The sequence below is a fragment of the Hemibagrus wyckioides genome, linkage group LG24, assembly GCF_019097595.1.
Source record: "Hemibagrus wyckioides isolate EC202008001 linkage group LG24, SWU_Hwy_1.0, whole genome shotgun sequence".
In the NCBI taxonomy this organism is placed as follows: domain Eukaryota; kingdom Metazoa; phylum Chordata; class Actinopteri; order Siluriformes; family Bagridae; genus Hemibagrus; species Hemibagrus wyckioides.
Window position 1 is genome coordinate 16,952,456 of NC_080733.1, and position 20,000 is coordinate 16,972,455.

The 20,000-nt window shown below is 40.3% G+C and overlaps 2 protein-coding genes across 2 annotated transcripts in view; both read right to left on the bottom strand.

Annotated features, from left to right (window-relative positions):
* LOC131345192 (potassium channel subfamily T member 2) overlaps positions 1–20,000 on the bottom strand; it is a 121,369-nt gene that overhangs the window by 100,090 nt on the left and 1,279 nt on the right. The window contains exon 2 of the mRNA XM_058377971.1: positions 16,523–17,254. Within this exon, the coding sequence (XP_058233954.1) occupies positions 16,523–16,611 (89 nt within the window). The 5' untranslated portion in view covers positions 16,612–17,254. The remainder of the gene's footprint in view (positions 1–16,522; positions 17,255–20,000) is intronic.
* qtrt1 (queuine tRNA-ribosyltransferase 1) overlaps positions 19,966–20,000 on the bottom strand; it is a 14,452-nt gene continuing 14,417 nt past the window's right edge. Inside the window, exon 9 of the mRNA XM_058377972.1 lies at positions 19,966–20,000. This exon is cut by the window's right edge and continues 1,474 nt beyond it. The gene's annotated coding sequence lies outside the window, so the exon portion shown is untranslated.

Genomic DNA, 20,000 nt, shown 5'->3' on the forward strand with positions numbered 1-20,000 from the left:
GAATTTCTGCGACACATTTCCCCCAACAAAACTCCTGTCAAAAGTCTCCTGTCGAACCCCCAGCCCTGGAGGCGTGAAGCGAACATGCTAGCCACTAAGCCACCACAATAAAATACTCAGTGTTGTGCTGCTATGGTAACTGAATCAACAGTGAGTCAGTGTGATGAAGCGGAGTTGCACATAACAACTGGTGGTCCAATAACGCATGTAATGCAACGTTTTATGCCTCTTATACCACTTCCATTTTTTTCCATTTACAATTTTACAAAAGAAGTTAGCTTCGAAGTGCTGACGTCATTCTACGAATGGTCAATAAGTGTCTGATTACAAGAAAACATCTGCATTTACACACTTATATGGAGGTTCATGCTGTAAATGAGCTGTTACTATGGAAACGATAACACATCAAAACAAGTGCACTAAATTAAATGAAATTAAATGAAATTAAATGAAATTAAATTAACATTAATTAACATTAACATTAGCTGTATTAGTGTCAGAGCTGCTGGTCAAGGATATTAAACAACTCCTTCTGACCAATCAGAGTCTAGTCTCTCTCTCTCTCTTTCTCTCTGTCTCTCTCCTCCTCTCTTTCTCTTTTTCTTACGCTCTTTCTTTCTGTCTCTCTCATGCGCTCTCTCTCTTACGCTCACACTTTCTGTCTCTTACTCTCTCTCACACACTCTCTCTCTTTCTCCCCCCTCTCTCATTCTCTTTCTTTCTTTCTTTCTTTCTTTCTTTCTTTCTTTCTTTCTTTCTTTTTTTTTCTTTCTCTCTCTCTCACTTTCTCTCTCTTTTTCTCTATCATGCTCTCTCTCTTAAGCTCACTCTCTCTCTCTCTTACACTCTCTCTCTCTCTCTCTCTCTCTCTCTCTCTCTCCTGAATTAAGCACAGTGTGTGTGGTCTCCACATTTCAATCAATGAAAACAAAATGTCACTCGGTTACATGGCCCGTTGCCAATCACCACTAAAAGGCCATTTGCTAAGAGAGAAATTGATCATGTATGAATGGCTTTTGTGTTTCTCCGACACACAGCGTGGAGGTCGCTCCGAGGCTGGAGATCCGAGCGAAATGAAATTCCATCCGCATACTGCCATAACAAAATTTGGGAACAGGGGAAATCCAGCTGCTAGAGCTGAACATAACAGCTGAGAGATGTGTAACAGTGAGACACACGCTGACACACACATACACACACATTTCAGGTCTTTGGTACATCACTCAAAACATCGACACAGGTTTCTGTGGATATGAGAAAACTCCATGTTCAAATCAAACACAAATTTCCTGCCAAAAAATGGGAATCTCAGAAGGAAGTACACCTGATAACCTCAGCTATCAGAAAGCAAGGGTCAAGTTGTGTGTGTGTGTGTGTGTGTGTGTGTTAAAGCACAAAATGTGCAAGTTCTCTAGGACCACAGAAGGGACCCGTTCAAATCGAGAGGCAGAAACCAAGAACTCCTTCTAAATAAGGAAGCAGACTGAGCAGAACCTCAGGGGTGCCAATATTTATGGTGTAGCTACTGCAACAGGGGAGAAATCTACAAGCTGTACAGCTCCAGGAAGGACAAAATGAGCTTTATAGGAAACCTGAGATGTGATATGCATGCACAGCTTGGCCACATTATGAAGTGTGAGCTTCATCCAAATCCATTTCATCTGCATGCTTCATTTCATTCCACACGGGCTCTCATTAAAAACCTTTTTATGGACTTTATGGACTATTTATTTTATTTTGTGAAATACTGAATCCAATGCAGTGGATACTGAACTGAAAGCAACAGGTACTGAATATAATGCACTAGGTATTGAACTGAATGCAATAGGTACTGAATCAATTACAGTATATAATAAAGTAGTTGCAGTAGGTACTGAATCAATTACAGTATATAATAAAGTAATTGCAGGAGGTACTGAATCAATTACAGTATATAATAAAATAATTGCAGGAGGTACTGAATCAATGACAGTATATAATAAAGTAATTGCAGGAGGTACTGAATCAGTTACAGTATATAATAAAGTAATTGCAGGAGGTACTGAACCAAATGCAGTAGGCACTAAATTTAATGTAGTAGGTAATGAAGTAAATGAGGTAGGTACTGAATCAAATGCAATAGGTACTGAATCAAATGCAGTATGTAATGAAGTAAATGAGGTAGGTACTGAATCAAATGCAGTAGACACTGAATCAAATGCAGTATATAATGAAGTAAATGAGGTAGGTACTGAATCAAATGCAATAGGTACTGAATCAAATGCAGTATGTAATGAAGTAAATGAGGTAGGTACTGAATCAAATGCAGTAGACACTGAATCAAATGCAGTAGGTAATGAAGTAAATGCAGCAGGTACTGAATCAAATGCAGTAGGTACTGAATCAAATGCAGTATGTAATGAAGTAAATGAAGTAGGTACTGAATCGAAAGCAGTAGGTACTGAACCAAATGCAGTAGACAATGAATCAAATGCAGTATGTAATGGAGTACATGCAGTAGGTACTGAATCAAATAGAGTATGTAATTATAGGAAAATAATCAAGGACGTATGTCAGTCCAGAGCGCCCAGACACAGAGGTACATGATGGGTGGGAAAAAAAACAACGAGGAAACCAACTCCCTTGAACACTGACATTCATCAAGCGTTTAACAACAGGAGCGGCTGTCTCCGCTGTGCGCTCGCTCGCTCCTCGCTCGCTCCTTCAACACCTCGACACAGGCATTGTGTGCTCGACAATGACAACTCCTTTCTGAGGCGCTTGCATTCTTTCCATCTCTCATACAAAAACCCACCCACCCGCCATTTAGCCTCACCGTTAGCATCCACAATGCGTCGTTCCTCAACCTCGGCCCACGTAGCCGCCCTCGCTCCGCCGAAGTTACTGTAATAATCTCGTTACCTGCTGCTCTTATTAATTAAAACCAGAGGTCAGGGAGCCCCCTATTTTTAATTTCCTGGGCCTCTACTAATGCGGAGCGACTGCTATCTTGCAAACGTGCTGCGGGATTGAAGGTTTATCACAAACAGAGCTAATTATGAGCGCGCCCTAATCATGCTGGATGAAAGCCGTGTTTATAGGAGGTTTGCTGAAAAAACACTGACCTCCCCCCACTCCCAGAAAATGTGAATTGCAAAATGAATAATAACAATAATAAATAAAGACGTCGTAGGTAATAAAGTAGATACAGCAGGTAATGAATCAAATGCAGTATGAATTAAAGTAAATGCAGAAGGTACTGAATCAAATGAAATAGACACTGAATCAAATGCAGTAGGTAATAAAGTAAATGCAGAAGGTACTGAATCAAATGAAATAGACACTGAATCAAATGTAGTAGGTAATAAAGTAAATACAGCAGGTACAAATGCAGTAGACATTGAATCGAATCATTATGAATTAAAGTACATGCAGAAGGTACTGAATCAAATGAAAAAGACACTGAATCAAATGAAAAAGACACTGAATCAAATGCAGTAGGTAATAAAGTAAATACAGCAGGTACTGAATCAAATGCAGTAGACACTGAATCAAATGCATTAGACACTGAAACAAATGCAGTATGAATTAAAGTAAATGCAGAAGGTACTGAATCAAATGAAATAGACACTGAATCAAATGCAGTAGTTAATAAAGTAAATACAGAAGGTACTGAATCAAAGGCAGTAGACATTGAATCGAATCAGTATGAATTAAAGTAAACACAGAAGGTATTGAATCACATGAAAAAGACACTGAATCAAATGCAGTAGGTAATAAAGTAAATACAGCAGGTACTGAATCAAATACAGCAGGTACTGAATCAAATGCAGTAGACACTGAAACAAATGCAGTATGAATTAAAGTAAATGCAGAAGGTACTGAATCAAATGAAATAGACACTGAATCAAATGCAGTAGTTAATAAAGTAAATACAGAAGGTACTGAATCAAAGGCAGTAGACATTGAATCGAATCAGTATGAATTAAAGTAAACACAGAAGGTATTGAATCACATGAAATAGACACTGAATCAAATGCAGTAGGTAATAAAGTAAATACAGAAGGTACTGAATCAAATGCAGTAGACATTGAATCAAATCAGTATGAATTAAAGTAAATGCAGAAGGTACTGAATCAAATGCAGTAGACATTGAATCGAATGCAACAGAGGTCGGGGAACCCTATTTTTTTTTCATTTCCTGGGCCTCTACTAATGCGGAGTGACTGCTATCTCACAAACACACTGCGGGATTGAAGGTTTATCACAAATAGAGCTAATTATAAACACACCCTAATCACGCTAGATGAAAGCCGTGTTTATAGGAGGTTTGCTGAAAAAACACTGACACCCCCCCCCCATTGCAAAATGAATAATAACAATAATAAATAATGAGGAATAATACCTGAGTCTTTTCCCATGACACCAGAGTTATATCTCTGAGAGGAATGAGTGTAGTGCTTTCGATTTTGGAAATTAAAAGTAAGCCAGGAGAGACGGAGGGCATCCAATGAGAGAGAGAGAGAGAGAGAGAGAGGAAGGTTGATGGAGTAGTCAGAGATGTCGTTATTGACAGTCAATAAAACATTTCTGTCTATAAGACCAAAGGATTTCAATCGTATGATAATCTTGAGCTGTGTTCAAACACACTCGTCCAGGAGGCCACAATCCCACCAGCAATGTTTCTGCAACAGGTGGCTCAAAGTGATGGTGAGAGAGAGAGAGAGAGAGCTTGCAGTCAGACAGGAGCCTGGCATTCCACCGAGACCAACAGACGTCGATCGATATTCTCATGCACCTGATGAGCTGGTGATTCTGCAGCCATAGTGAATAGAGGTGAAAAATCCGAGTTAGTCCTAAAGCTGAGCCCCGTGTCACTCATAGACTTCTTTTTTTTTACTCAGACTGAGATTTAGTGCCATAGCTCTTTTCACAGTCTGAAAAAGATTAGCGTAAAACCAGGAGAGGTCACTGAAGGGAGCTTTTTGGCTATCTGATGTTCCAAAGGTCTGGGATTATACACAGATGTGAATGTTTTTTTCAAACTAATCGGATTTGTATGGGTATCAGACTCGGTCAACTTCGACCATCTAGAGTAGCCGGAAAACCTTCTCAAGCAAAATTGCGGATACTTTAAGGACTCGAGCAGAAAGTGGTCATCCAGGTAATGTCTTTAAAGATGATGTGATGTAAGCAGTGACATCATCATGACCTCACACAGACGTGATGGTGTGACGTGTGAGCAACGGAGAGCTAAGATTCAAAAATCTCCAAGGGGGTCCGTTCCCGGCTCTATGTCTGCAGTTTGCATGTTCTCCATGTGTTTCCTCTGGGTACGAAGGTGTCCCCCATCATTCCAAAGACGTGTGTTATAGGCTGACTGTGTGTTGATTGTACCCAGTGTTGTATTGGTATCCTGTCCAGGATGTTCCCTGCCTCGTGCCCAGAGTCCCCTGGGATAGACTCCATCCTTGCTCCAACCTTGTGTAGGATAAGGTGTACAGAAAATGGATGGATGGATGGATGGATGGGTGGATGGCTGGGTGGATGGGTGGGTGGATGGGTGGGTGGATGGCTGGGTGGATGGCTGGGTGAATTTGGGTGGATGGGTGGGTGGATGGATGGGTGGATGGGTGGATGGATGGGTGGATGATGGATGGATGGATAGATATTTGCTAATAGATACACAACAATTATTCCCTTACTAATTGCCAAGTTTCAAAAAGTGCAGGAACACGTCCCTCTGCAGCTTGTTCGGCAAATCTGGTTAGCCCAAGACATCAGAGTCATTAACGACTTTAGCGTAGTCCACCCCTGCATGTGGGTGGTGGCTGCTGAGAACCGAGAGGTTCTCCAGCATCTGCTGCACAAACCCAAGCCAGCTAATGGACCAGCTGCCAAGTGCTCAACAGAGAGAGGATGTGGTTGAGATGAAAGCTGCTTCGCTTTGAGTTTTGTACTGCACTCACACTGATTTTTGTTTGATTTTTTTTTCACAGAAGTCCTTCTGTACTGGGCACTGAAGGCCAGTCCTATCTTTAGTTGCCATGGTTTTTTGCCATGGTAGTGCCTGGCTTGTGCGATGTCCAGACAAGCTAGCTACAGAACACCCACTTTATCAATCAGAGAACTTCCCACTTTCTTTTCATGCCAGAATGAAAACAATGCTTTGTTGGTCAGGGCTTCAAGTAGCTGATGTACCGAAAAGTCTTCACAATCAACAGGTCCTCATAATAATAAGATATGAGAATAATTAATCAAGAATCAAGTGTTATTAAAATAATTTTTAAAAGGTGCCAAAATTCTTCACAACCGTAGAATAATGTCAAACGTCCACACTAATGTGTCAAATGTGCTCACAATCACCAGGTCCTCACAAAGATAGGACAGCGTCAAGCGTCCTCATAAAACTTACAAGGAGTGTATTTTCTAGAAAATGAAGGAAGTAAAATGATTCTTTTTGTTTAGCGATGTTAAGGTTAAGGTTAAAGTTAAGGTTAGCGTTAGGTGTAGATACAGCTAATAGCAGGTCCTCACAAAGACAGACGTGTGGAAGAGAGACGTTTCTCACACAGATGAAGGGGTTTTTTGAGATCAGGGATTAAATGAGTCGAGCTGCAGCCTCTTCAGCTGGCGGATGAGGGTCAGGCTGCAGAGATGGGGAAGGAACAGAAGAGGAAAGCTGAATGTGAGCTTGCATTTCTGCATGTGCAAATGCGTAGGTGCATGTGTGTGTGTGTGTGTGTGTGTGTGTGTGTGTGTGTGTGTGTGTGTGGGCATGTAGCAGTGGAGTGTGTGTGCGTGGGATGAAGGAAACGAGCGTTCACTAGAGATTAACATGGCTGAGAAACGGGCAACGTGTGGGATGAGTTGCTCCGGACTCTGGTCCCCGAATGGACCTGTCCATCATGATTAACAAAATCCAGTAGCCACCCAGCCTGACTCTCTCTCTCTCTCCACTCTCTCTCTGTCTCTCTCCCCGGTCTCTCCGCTCTCTCTCTGTCTGTCTCTCTCTCTCTCTCTCTCTGTCTGTCTCTCTGTATTTCTCTCTGTCTCTCTCTGTTTCTCTTTTGCTCTCTCTGTGTCTCTCTCTCTCTGCCTCTCTCTGTTTCTCTCTCTCTCTCTCTTTTTTTCTCCTTTTTTAACATGTGAATCAAACATCAGACAGTGCTATAGAGAAGAAAATCTGGCGAGAAAAAAAAGGCACTGAAGCAGACGTGGGATTGTTTTTGTCATTTTTTTCGTCTTCATGGGAGGTGCCACCTTCGTAAACAGAGCTACTGGATGTTCTCTCAGCGTATTATGAGATTCTCTCCCCGGGGATGAATACACAGCACTCCTTCCTAAGATGGCATTAAGCATGACATCTCTGCCTCAGCTCCATCCTACAGGGCCACTAATACGCCAGAAGGTTCCGAGGTCGTAACCTGGGACTGAGAGAAACACATTACTGCCACTGGGATGCTGTACCACGCCTGACCCTGTGCTCTGACTCACTTCTAACTACACCTTAGATATGCAAATAATAGCATTTTGTTGTACCAGAGATGAAGGAAATGCAGTAGATCACAAGAGCTGATGGCATTTGATGGACTTTTTACAATATGTAGCGTGATATTTAGCTTTAGCCCCGGCAGAGCGGTGACATATCTTGCAAAGACACAAAAAGAAAGAGAGGGAGGAATCAAATAAGGACAGAAGAAAGACAAAGGAAATAAAGAAAGAAAGAGGAATGTGCAATAAGGAGAGAAAAGAAATAAAGATAAATTTTAACACTGTGCTGTCATATTTCAGGTGTGAGTTTAAAGCAGAAATCAGAAAACAATATAAAAAATCCCAAAACAAAATAAAAAATCTGAAAACAAGATAACAAATTAAAAAATAAAATACAAACAAATCCAAAAAAAAAAAGATTTAAAAAAATCAGAAAACAAAATAACAAATCACGAAATAAAATAATAAATCCAAAAACACAAACAAATCTGAAAACAAGATAAAAAATCTGAAAACACAAACAAATAAAAAAAAAACAATTCCAAAAAAATAATTCTAAAAAATAAAATAACAAATAAAAAATTAAAATAACAAATCCCAAAAAAATAAAATAACAAATCCAAAAAAATAAGAATTTTCTGAAAAATAAAATAATAAATAAAAAATTTAAATAACAAATCCCAAAAAAATAAAATAACAAATCCAAAAAACAAAATAACAAATCAGAAAACAAGATAAAAAAAAACAGAAAACAAAAAAACAGAAAACACGAGAATTCAGACAAAGCGGAAAAGTAAGGTACAGTTTGCAAATGGAATTCTTCCCTCTGATTGGACGAGACATCTGTCACTCAAGATATACAAGCAGCAGGAAATTGTGTATCTAACTTTATTTCTTGTACATGTGTGGAGTTCTGCCTTCACTTTAAACCATTTCTTTCAATAGTGCAACTTTAAACCTAAGAATAATAACACACACATATATATTTTTCTTTATAAGAAAATGGAGTTCATCAGTGCTACTGTGACTTGAAATTTCAGAATTTTTATTTTGTTCTTAGATATTTTTTTTTTTCAGAATTCTTATTTTTTGGATTTGTTTTTTTTTTTATTTTTTGGATTTGTTATCTAGTTTTTTTTATTTATCATCTTGTTTTTTTTGTTTTTTTTTTTTTATCTTGTTATTGGATTTGTTATTTTGTTTTCAGAATTCTTATTTTTTTGTTATCTTGTTTTTTATTTTGTTGTTTTGTTTTTTTTGGATTTATTATGATTATTTTTTTTGTTTATTATTTTTTTGGATTTATTATTTTGGTTTTTGGATTTGTTACTGTGGTTTTTTTATTATTATTATTATTATTATTATTATTATTATTATTATTATTATTATTATTATTATTATTATTATTATTTTATTATTTTGTTTTTTGGATTTATTATTTTGTTTTTGTTTTTTATTATTATTTTGGTTTTTTTTTTAATTTATTACTTTGTTTTCAGAATTCTTATCTTGTTTTTGGATTAGTTATCGTGTTTTGCACTTCTCGGCCACCGTACCGAGGTGAGTTCTAAGAGTAAACAAATCGCTGGAACATTTTCATAGTTCACTAGAACGCACTCGCTCTAACCTTGAGCAGGTTAGATAAGAGAAATGCAGTATATCAGTGTGTGTCACTTGTGTGTAGAACACGTCACGATTTACTGCTCATTAACACCAGAACAGAGAAACAGCAGCACTTTCCTATGAAATACACAAACTCGACATTCTTAAGAAATAAAACATCTGGCCCAAAATCAGGCGTCATTTTTCCGTCCAGAAACCGGAGAGACGCTCAACGTTACGAAAGCACTAACAATCCCCTAACGTAATAATCCCAGTAACGCACACTGCGGCATCATTTAGCATAATATCGATATCGTATAGTCATATCGCTAATCCTGCCTTTAAATTGATTTCGTCACGGCGCTAGACGCTGATTCACGGAGACGACAACCATAAGGCCAGACATCTTGGCATTATGCCCTCGCTGTGTCTCTCTCTCTCTCACACACACACACACACACAGAACCAAGATATTAATTGCTACACTTAATACATCTGAAAAGGTCAACAGGAGGCGTCTGTGCACTGTGCAGGAATGAGGTGAACGTCTTTATCTGACGGATATAAGATGAGTAATAATATCACAGCTCAGATCTGAGATTTCACGGCACACACAGACACGTCTCACGTGCAGAGCCAGATGCCAAAGTCAGGTGCGGAAGATAATCCAGATGTGCCATCAACAGTTTCTTATTCAGGGAAACGCTTCTCAGCTTCTATCTGGGTCACTTCTGGCCATTCGTACACTTCCAGTCAGCATTCGCCGGCCGGCGGAAGTTCGATCGCGGGTCAAATCGATCCCTGTGAGAGCGGTTTGAAATCAACACACTTAACTAACGTGAGTCTGAAGCACTAAAGAACTTTCTGATACAGATCTTTTCATCCTTCACATGCTTGCGATCTTTAGTTTTTTTTCACACACATACAAAAAAATCCAATTACATTTCACTTAGCAGGCAGTCTGAAATAAAACGACAAACGGCTGCTTTAATAATAAACGATTGACCTTGTTTTCGGGTCACTGATGCACTCTTCATGTGTCAGAGCTGTCTAAAAAAATTCTTTTTATTATACAATTCACTATTTTATACTTTGAACTACCTAGAAACAGTACAGGACAGTGAGAGAACACACACTCACTGACCATCAGTCGTCCACCTCGGGCCAACGGCTGCACGGGAAAAGTGCGATTTCAGGCAAAATGGACGGCAGAGCAAGGACGAATCAGAGCGAGAGCGGATTGAAGCGTGAAGTCGGCGTTAGGGATTTCAGCAAAACAAACTAAATGGAATTGACTTTCAAACATTACAGTGAGAAGAGCAATACAGCTAGACATCCTGAGCATCAGGTTTCACTTATCCCATTAAAATCCCGGGATTTGTCCAGGCTTACAGACCCACTGGTTCTGCTGTTTTTTAAATAAATGCTCATTTTATTACAATGGAAACATTTTTCTTTAAAAAATGGTGGAGTTTACTATAAGGAGACATGTAAGGAAGTCTCCAGTGTCAGCATTTTGTAGTAGTCAGAGCTAAAGCTGTAACTTTAAGGGTTGGGGTGGTGCTTTCCGGGTTCTGTTTAACATGACAGGGTGTTTTTCTGTCTAATTAACATGAAGAGAGAGATGAAGGAGTGTGGCCAGAGAGTGAACCAATGTTTCTAGCTTCTGAAGTGAAAGTGATAACAGGAGGAAATGTAGCTGCAAAGGGATTCAATTCTTTGAGTTTAAAAAATCGCAGTCATTAGACAAATGCTGAGATTTAAGAAAAATACGTTATCTATCTGTCTGTCTGTCTGTCTGTCCGTCCGTCCGTCCGTCTATTTATCTATCTAAAAGACACGTGCTGTGCTGCAGCTGGAAAATATTTAATATTTAGTATTTTTTCTTATATTTTATTTTATTTTATAATATTTTATTGGTTATATTTTTTTGTTATATTTTGTACCCTTAAATTCTAGTATTTTGTATTTTTTTGTTAGATTTCTATTTTATATTTTTTATCTATCTATCTATCTATCTATCTATCTATCTATCTATCTATCTATCTATCTATCTATCTATCTATCTATCTATCTATCTATCTATTTTATACTCTGTTGAAGGTTCTTTGTCAGGGTGTGTGGTTCTATGAAGAACCTTTAACATTCATGAAAGGGGAAAGATGTTCTGTAGACTATCGAAATGTCTTCATGGCACAGGAGTTCCTTTAAGAACCATTTAACTGAAAGGTTCTTTGGGGAACCAAAAATGGTTCTTCTCTTGGTGCATCAGTGAGAAACACCCCTTTTGGGGTTCTTCATGGCATCTTTATCTTTCCAAGGGTGTAGTACACACAGTGGTTCCTTACAGGTTCTTTAAATTGATAAGGGTTCTTAGCTTCCAAGCTGAGTTTGGTTTGACTTGGATACAAATTGTTCCAATACAAAAGATTAAATCTCGAGGTTTCCTACAGAACCATTGACTCTAGAGCACTTTCTTATCAGAGAGGCTTCTAAGAACATTTACAGGAATATGTATACAGTAAAATCCATGCACTTATACATGAATGAAGAGTTTCTCTAGCTCTTAGCTATGTAAAAGGGGTTCTACTCAGAACCCTTTCTTCAAAATGTCAGAGCTATCCCTCAGCAGATGATTGAGAAGCTGAGTCTCCTGGGCCTGAACACCTCTCTCTGCAACTGGATCCTGGATTTCCTGACTGGGAGACCTCAGTCAGTCCGGATCGGGAGCAGTATCTCCAGCACCACCACACTGAACACTGGAGCACCTCAGGGCTGTGTGCTCAGTCCACTGCTGTTCACTCTGCTGACTCACGACTGTGCAGCAATGCACAGCTCCAACCACATCGTCAAGTTCGCTGATGACACGACCGTGGTGGGTCTCATCAGCAAGAACGACGAGTCAGCATACAGAGAGGAGGTGCAGCGGCTAACAGCCTGGTGCAGAGCCAACAACCTCTCCCTGAACGTCGACAAGACCAAAGAGATGGTTGTTGACTTCAGGAGAGCACAGAGTGACCATTCTCCACTGTCCATCGATGGCTCCTCGGTGGAGATCGTCAAGAGCATCAAATTCCTTGGTGTTCATCTGGCGGAGAACTTCACCTGGTCACTCAACACCAGCTCCATCACCAAGAAAGCCCAGCAGCGCCTCTACTTCCTGAGGAGGCTGAGGAAAGCCCATCTCCCTCCCCCCATCCTGACTGTGTTCTACAGAGGGACCATCGAGAGCGTCCTGAGCAGCTGCATCACTGCCTGGTTTGGGAACTGCACCGTCTCGGATCACAAGACCCTTCAGCAGATAGTGAGGACAGCTGAGAAGATTGGAGTCTCTCTCCCCTCCATCACGGATATTTACACTGCACGCTGCATCCGCAAAGCAAACAGCATTGTGGATGACCCCACACACCCCTCACACACACTCTTACACACCCCACACACCCCTCACACACACTCTTCACCCTTCTGCCATCTGTAAAGAGGTACCGGAGCATTCGGGCCTCACAACCAGACTGTGTAACAGTTTCTTTCCTCAAGCCATCAGGCTCCTCAACACCCAGTACTGAACTGTTCTACACTCTCTCACACACACACACACACACACACACTCTCACTCAGGACTGAACTGTTCTACACTCTCTCTCACACACACACACACACACACACTCTCACTCAGGACTGAACTGTTCTACACTCTCTCACACACACACACACACACTCTCACTCAGGACTGAACTGTTCTACACTCTCTCTCACACACACACACACACACACACACTCTCACTCAGGACTGAACTGTTCTACACTCTCACACACACACACACACACACACACACACACTCTCACTCAGGACTGTACTGTTCTACACTCTCTCACACACACACACACACACACACTCTCACTCAGGACTGAACTGTTCTACACTCTCTCACACACACACACACACACACACACTCTCACTCAGGACTGAACTGTTCTACACTCTCTCACACACACACACACACACACACTCTCACTCAGGACTGAACTGTTCTACACTCTCTCTCACACACACACACACACACACACACACACTCTCACTCAGGACTGAACTGTTCTACACTCTCACACACACACACACACACACTCTCACTCAGGACTGTACTGTTCTACACTCTCTCACACTCTCACACACACACACACACACTCTCACTCAGGACTGAACTGTTCTACACTCTCTCTCACACACACACACACACACACACACACTCTCACTCAGGACTGAACTGTTCTACACTCTCTCACACACACACACACACACACACAATTTATACTGTTCATTACTTACTGCACTACCTCAACCTGTCATCTGCTGCTATAGTTATATTTATGTTTATTCTATTTGCACTACCTCAACCGCTGCTGTGTATTTTTGCACAATATTTTTGCACAATACTTTTTTTTTACATCATTTCACTTTATCTATTTTATTTCACTTACATTCCAGTACACGTTCTTTTATTTCTTTTCAGCCCTAAGTGTCCTGTGTTCTTTTGTGTTGTCTTTCTTGTATTTATTGTCTTCTTGCACTGTCTTGTCTATGCTCTGTTTGCACCTAGCTGCACACTGTGCACTTTACGTGGCTAAGACAAACTTCTGTCCTAGCTCTGTGGTGTTGTTTGTTGTTTTGTGTTGAACTTGTTGTTGTATGTTTCTGTAGCACCAGGTCCTGGAGAAACGTTGTTTCATTTCACTATGTACTGCGCCAGCTATATGTGGTTGAAATCACAATAAAGCTTCTTGAATCTTGAATCTTGAACCCTGAATGTGTTTTTTTTAAATTTTTTCTTCTGTTTTTGTCTAATCATTTTTGTTTCCGTCTATTCTGAATGTACCAAGTCACATGATCATGAGAAATTGAGCCATGTTTATGTAGAATGAGCGCTGGTATTTCAGGCTGTGTCTCAATCGGCTCTCTAGTTCACTGGTCAGGGCACCGATCAAGGAGTCGGCCATTTGAAGGGCTCTCTCTCGCCCAGGATGCATCACAAAAACTTCTCACTCATGCCTTAGAAGAACCATTTTTTGGTTCCACAAAGAACCTTTCAGTAAATGGTTCTAAAAGGTTCTAAAAATGGTTCTAAAAGGAACACCTGTTTTTCTTTGTGCCTTGAAAACATTTTTATGTTCCAAAGAACCTTTTTCCTATTCATGAATGTTAAAGGTTCTTCATAGAACCGCACACCCTGACAAAGAACCTTTAAACACAATTACTATGATTTTTTTTTTTTTAAACAAATACTCTCACTATCGATGCTCACAGTTTTCGACTCCACACTGGAAACATGGACGTCTTATTTTCTTAAACCTCTCACCTCGAGAAAAAATGGTGGATCTACACTGGCATCCATCTCCAAACCATCCCAGAAGTGCTGTGTAATGGTGGGAAATACTCTTCTGGACAGGATGCCAGTTCATCACAAGCCACCGTGCAGACACACACACACACACACACACAGATTTACACCTAGGGACAATTAAGAGCCATCAATTCACCATTGGGAAGTGGGAGAAAACCAGAGAACCCTGAGGAAACTCAGGGAGAAACTGGGAAACTCCTGATAGATCGTAACATGAGGTCAGGATCAAACCAGCATCCCTGGAGCTTCCTGCTGGAACCAACACGCAACCCGGAAAACTACAACTGTACACACGTGAGTGTCTCACTAAACATACACACACTTTTCAGGTCAGCCGAATTTATTATTCCATTAACCAAAAGTTAGAACTCTGTGGAAGAGGAATAATAATAATAACACACAGCCTGCTTCAGATCAGTGGTCTAATGTGAGGTCGATGATGTCTTGGTGCTGATTTTTTCCCTTAGGTCAGACTCAACACGAGTCCAGGTGAACACCGGACGATCGTTTAACACCTAGGGTTCAGGTGTGTTCCACAAACAACAGGAAGTACACCTGGATTCAGGGGAAGTGTATGATGTACAGATCTCATCTTCACCAAACACACACACACACACACAAAGAAAGTTCTCCAGGAACCTTGTTTTGCCGCGTAGCCCGTCGGCTCGGTTGATTTATTACCCAATTATCAACACAAAGAGAGGGGAAAAAATTATGGGGGGAAAAAATCACTTCCTGTTAAAATATGTCTCACTGTTCTACGTTCATGTTCCTGAGAGTTCATCAAGGTGCAATTAAGCTTTTGGTGTGTTTGGTCTGAATCAAAAGGAATGTGTTTAAAGCTCATGAAGTGTGTGTGTGTGTGTTATTAAATAAAAAACAGTATAATATTATACACATTAAACCAAATAAAAGATTTCAAATATCAGAGGAAGGTAAAGAGAAATAAAAACCCCAATAGAAAAGTATTAACCCTTTAAAGACTTAAAGGTTCTAGACAGAACTGTGCACTAGCGCAATTCCAAATAGAACCGCATTATAAGTTATTTATATAGGGTTCCATTCTGGCATTCTGGTAAAATCCTGGCATCTGTTCCAAAGAAAAGTGTTTTCTCAAGGGTTCTTGGAGATATTTATGGTCCATAGCTACCTAAGAACATGTAAGGGTTCTACTTAGAACGTTTACTCTGATCCGCTTTCTTAAACAAGCGCTTTAAAGTTCCCATTAGAGACGTTTCCAAGAAGAACCCCAATAAGTATCCCTTTAACATTCCCTTAAGAAGAACCCTTAGACCCTACTTCTGTAGTGTTACTTATTCTCTTGTGTTATTATGAGTTTATAGATTTAATTCCATGAAATGTATTCATTGGAAAATGTTCCTAAAGGATTCTTCAGACGTTTTTACATTTGGACCTAAAACAGATCTACACATAACCCTTGAATGGAACAGGATAAATCTAGAGCTGTAACATGTTTTCACTTATACGTGTCCCTCTCTCAAACCCTTATAATTACTCCATACAGAACTGTACTATAGAGTGCTTTCCTATCAGAGAAGCTTCGAAGAAAATTCCCATTAGGGAACGCAATAACCCCGAAACTTTCCAAAGAACCTTTATACCCTTCTTCTTCTTTTTCATTTAACATTTAAAGACTCTACCAGGGGGAAACAAACATTTTAGGGGTCTAGAATTAATTTGCATGAGCGGATACAGTAAAATCCACGTCATGTATTTATTCTCAGCTGTACCTTGGGTGTATATATATATATATATAAGGGTTCTAAAAGGGTTAGAACCACTAAAAGAGGAATCTCTTCCTAAAACCCGGTTGTTGTTGTCAATCATCAGAGCTGTGCATTATATTTATGATCCAAGTGTTATAATAATAATATTAAGAAGAAGAAGAAGAAGAAGAAGAAGAAGAAGAAGAAAAAGCTCGGTGTCTTCTTCGAGATGATGGTGTGAGTGGACCTCTTCCCTGTCCAGTTCTACCCCCCAGGACCCTGTTATCTCGTGGTGTTGGTGGTGATGGTAAAGTTTCCTACCTGTCGTCAGTCTGCCAGTCTCCGAGCAACAGGTCTCTGAATCGGTAGCGCGGCGGCAGCGGCAGCACCTCCTTCTCCAGCTCCACCATGGCGCACCGCCGAGCCGAGCCGAGCCGAGCCTCACTCCCTCTCACTCTCTCTCTCTCTCTCTCTCTCGCACACACACACACACACCCCGATGACCCGAGTTACAAAAACACAACCCAGCTCACTTCACCCTTTCACTTTTTTATCCCCCTCTGCAGTCCCGAGTCCATGTCTCTGCTGCGCACCGTTTAATTTCCCCCGAAACCCGGGTTGCCAGATTGCTTGTCCCCACAAAAAATCGCTGTAAACCAGTCCAAAGTGTATCCAAGTGTGGCAGAGCTACGCAAGCCTATAAACCCAGGCTTGGAGAAAAGGGAATCCCCCAATCTGGCAACACCGAGTGCGTGAAACGCGCGATGGCTGTCCGCTGGAGCATCACTACTTGAACCGGTTACCACCCCGAAGCATAAACTCTCTCTCTGTCTCTCTCTCTCTCTCTCTGGTGTCACTCAGAAATCCACTCTTTATCAGGAGGGAAGAAAGGGGAAGGATGGTTATCAAAGTAGTGCGCCTCCACAGGTTGCCATAGTTACCGAGCGTACTATTTAGACCCTCTTTAGTACAGGAGTGCGATCCAAAATGGCACGTCAGGATCATAGAGCAGGGTATTTTCACAGCGCGAGCTGTTTACACGCAGAGTCCAGCCTTCAGAGAGAGAGAGAGAGAGAGAGAGAGAGAGAGAGAGAGAGAGAGGATGTGTAAATGCGCATGTCTAAATAATTACGCAGATTATTACATGTGTGATGGAGAGAAGCGCACGTGCTACACTTGTACACATAAATAAATAAATATCCAGACAAATCATCCAGTCAGAGCTTTTATAGCTACATGTGTTGACTTGTCAGGCAAAGCAACAGGTTTCTGAACAGTGTGACAAACGAGACAACCTTACCATGGAACCAAAATCAAAACCATTAAGTCCATTAAGAAGTAAAAAAACTCGTAACCATCTGAAGAACCCTTAAAAACCAGACCTCTCTTCAAAAAGGCATAAGAACGCAGTTTCTTTTAGGGTATATTCATGTAACGAGAACACTTTAGGGTTCTAGACTGACACTTTGCAAGAGTGTATGCAGTAAGAACACAGCAGCAGCAGTAGTAGTAGTAGTCAGTAGTAGTACACAAGAACAGCAGGAGTAGTCAGTAGTAGTAGTAATCGTAGCCATCTCTGAGCTCATCAGGTGTGCAGATGGAAGATTTGTGCTTTCCTCTGAGCGCGTTTAGTGTTTATAGTTTATTTTATTTTACAAGGTTGTGTAAGTTTGTGTTGTTTTGTGTGTGTGTAAAAATACACCAATCACCCATAACATTATGACCACCTGCCTAATATTGTGTTGGTCCTCCTTTTGACCCGTCCTGCACTGTGTATTCTGACCCCTTTCTATCAGAACCAGCATTAACTTCTTCAGCAGTTTGAGCAACAGTAGCTCGTCTGTTGGATCGGATCACACGGGCCAGCCTTCTCTCCCCACGTCCATCAATGAGCCTTGGCCGCCCATGACCCTGTCTCCGGTTCAACACTGTTCCTTCCTTGGACCACTTTTGATAGATACTGACCACTGCAGACCGGGAACACCCCACAAGAGCTGCAGTTTTGGAGATGCTCTGATCCAGTGGTCTAGCCATCACCATTTGGTCCTTCGTCAAACTCAAAGCTCAAATCCTTACGCTTGTCCATTTTTCCTGCTTCTAACATCAACTTTGAGGACAAAATGTTAACTTGCTGCCTAATATATCCCACCCACTAACAGGTGCCATGATGAGGAGATACTCAGTGTTATTCACGGCACCTCTTACTGGTCATAATGTTACGGGCTGATCTGTGTATCTCCAGTTAAACACCTTGCTGTGGTCAGATTCCAGAGGATGTTGTGGAAAAAGACAAGTTTTATTAATAAAAACATGAACTTTTTTTGTAATCAGACTTTTCGTCTGGGTTTTAAAATATTCCTGTACATCATTTACATATATATAAAATACACGTAATAGAAGAAATAACTGATTCAGATCTTCTTAAATGCAATAAATCTTAAAACGCACCATTGAGATGATTTGTTTATCATCATTTTCTAATCTGCTACAGATGACAGTTTTCCTCTCCTGATAAACATCTGTACCGGGGTGAAGGACGAGTAAATGAAAGGCAGAGCTGATCGAAAGAAAGAAGCGTGATGACATGTAATATTCATGCAAATGAATAATTCATTGTAAAATAAACAGCCTTTGGGTGCAAAATATGAATATATATATATATATATATATAGGGGTGTGGAGTGAAAAGCACAAAAAAAAGATGGTTTTGATGAATAACACTGAGTATCTCCTCATCATGGCACCTGTTAGTGGGCGGGATATATTAGGCAGCAAGTCAACATTTTGTCCTCAAAGTTGATGTTAGAAGCAGGAAAAATGGACAAGTGTAAGGATTTGAGCGAGTTTGACGAAGGACCAAATTGTGATGACCAGACCACTAGATCAGATCATCTCCAAAACTGCAGCTCTTGTGGGGTGTTCCCGGTCTGCAGTGGTCAGTATCTATCAAAAGTGGTCCAAGGAAGTAACAGTGGTGAACCGGAGACAGGGTCATGGGCGGCCAAGGCTCATTGATGGACGTGGGGAGAGAAGGCTGGACCGTGTGATCCGATCCAACAGACGAGCTACTGTTGCTCAAACTGCTGAAGAAGTTAATGCTGGTTCTGATAGAAAGGGGTCAGAATACACAGTGCAGGACGGGTCAAAAGGAGGACCAACACAATATTAGGCAGGTGGTCATAATGTTATGGGTGATTGGTGTATTTTTACACACACACAAAACAACACAAACTTACACAACCTTGTAAAATAAAATAAACTAAACTATAAACACTAAAACGCGCTCAGAGGAAAGCACAAATCTTCCATCTGCACACCTGATGAGCTCAGAGATGGCTAGGATTGGCTGGTGGTGATGTGATTGACAGGTGAAAGAAAGCATGCCCCGCCCACTCAGAGAGCAAGGCCTGACGATCTTTTTTTTTTCTTCAAAGAGAAACGGGACATTAACTGGAGAATTATTGTTATGAATTATGTACACACGCACACACACACACACACACACACACAGTCTAAGTAATAAATAATATAAATAATATAATGTGTGTAGTGTTGTACACAATGTTTATAAATAACTCAACTCCTTATTTCATCTTTGGAAATGCTGCTTTGAAAAATAAAATAAAATGAAATTAAAATAATAAAATGAAATTAAAATAAATACTAATAAATTGAATCAAAATAAATAAAAACAAAAAATAAATAAAAATAATAAATAAATAAATAAAAAGAATTAAATACATAAATAATAAACAAAACTCAAGTGATTTCACAATTTCTTTATTTATTCAGATATAAA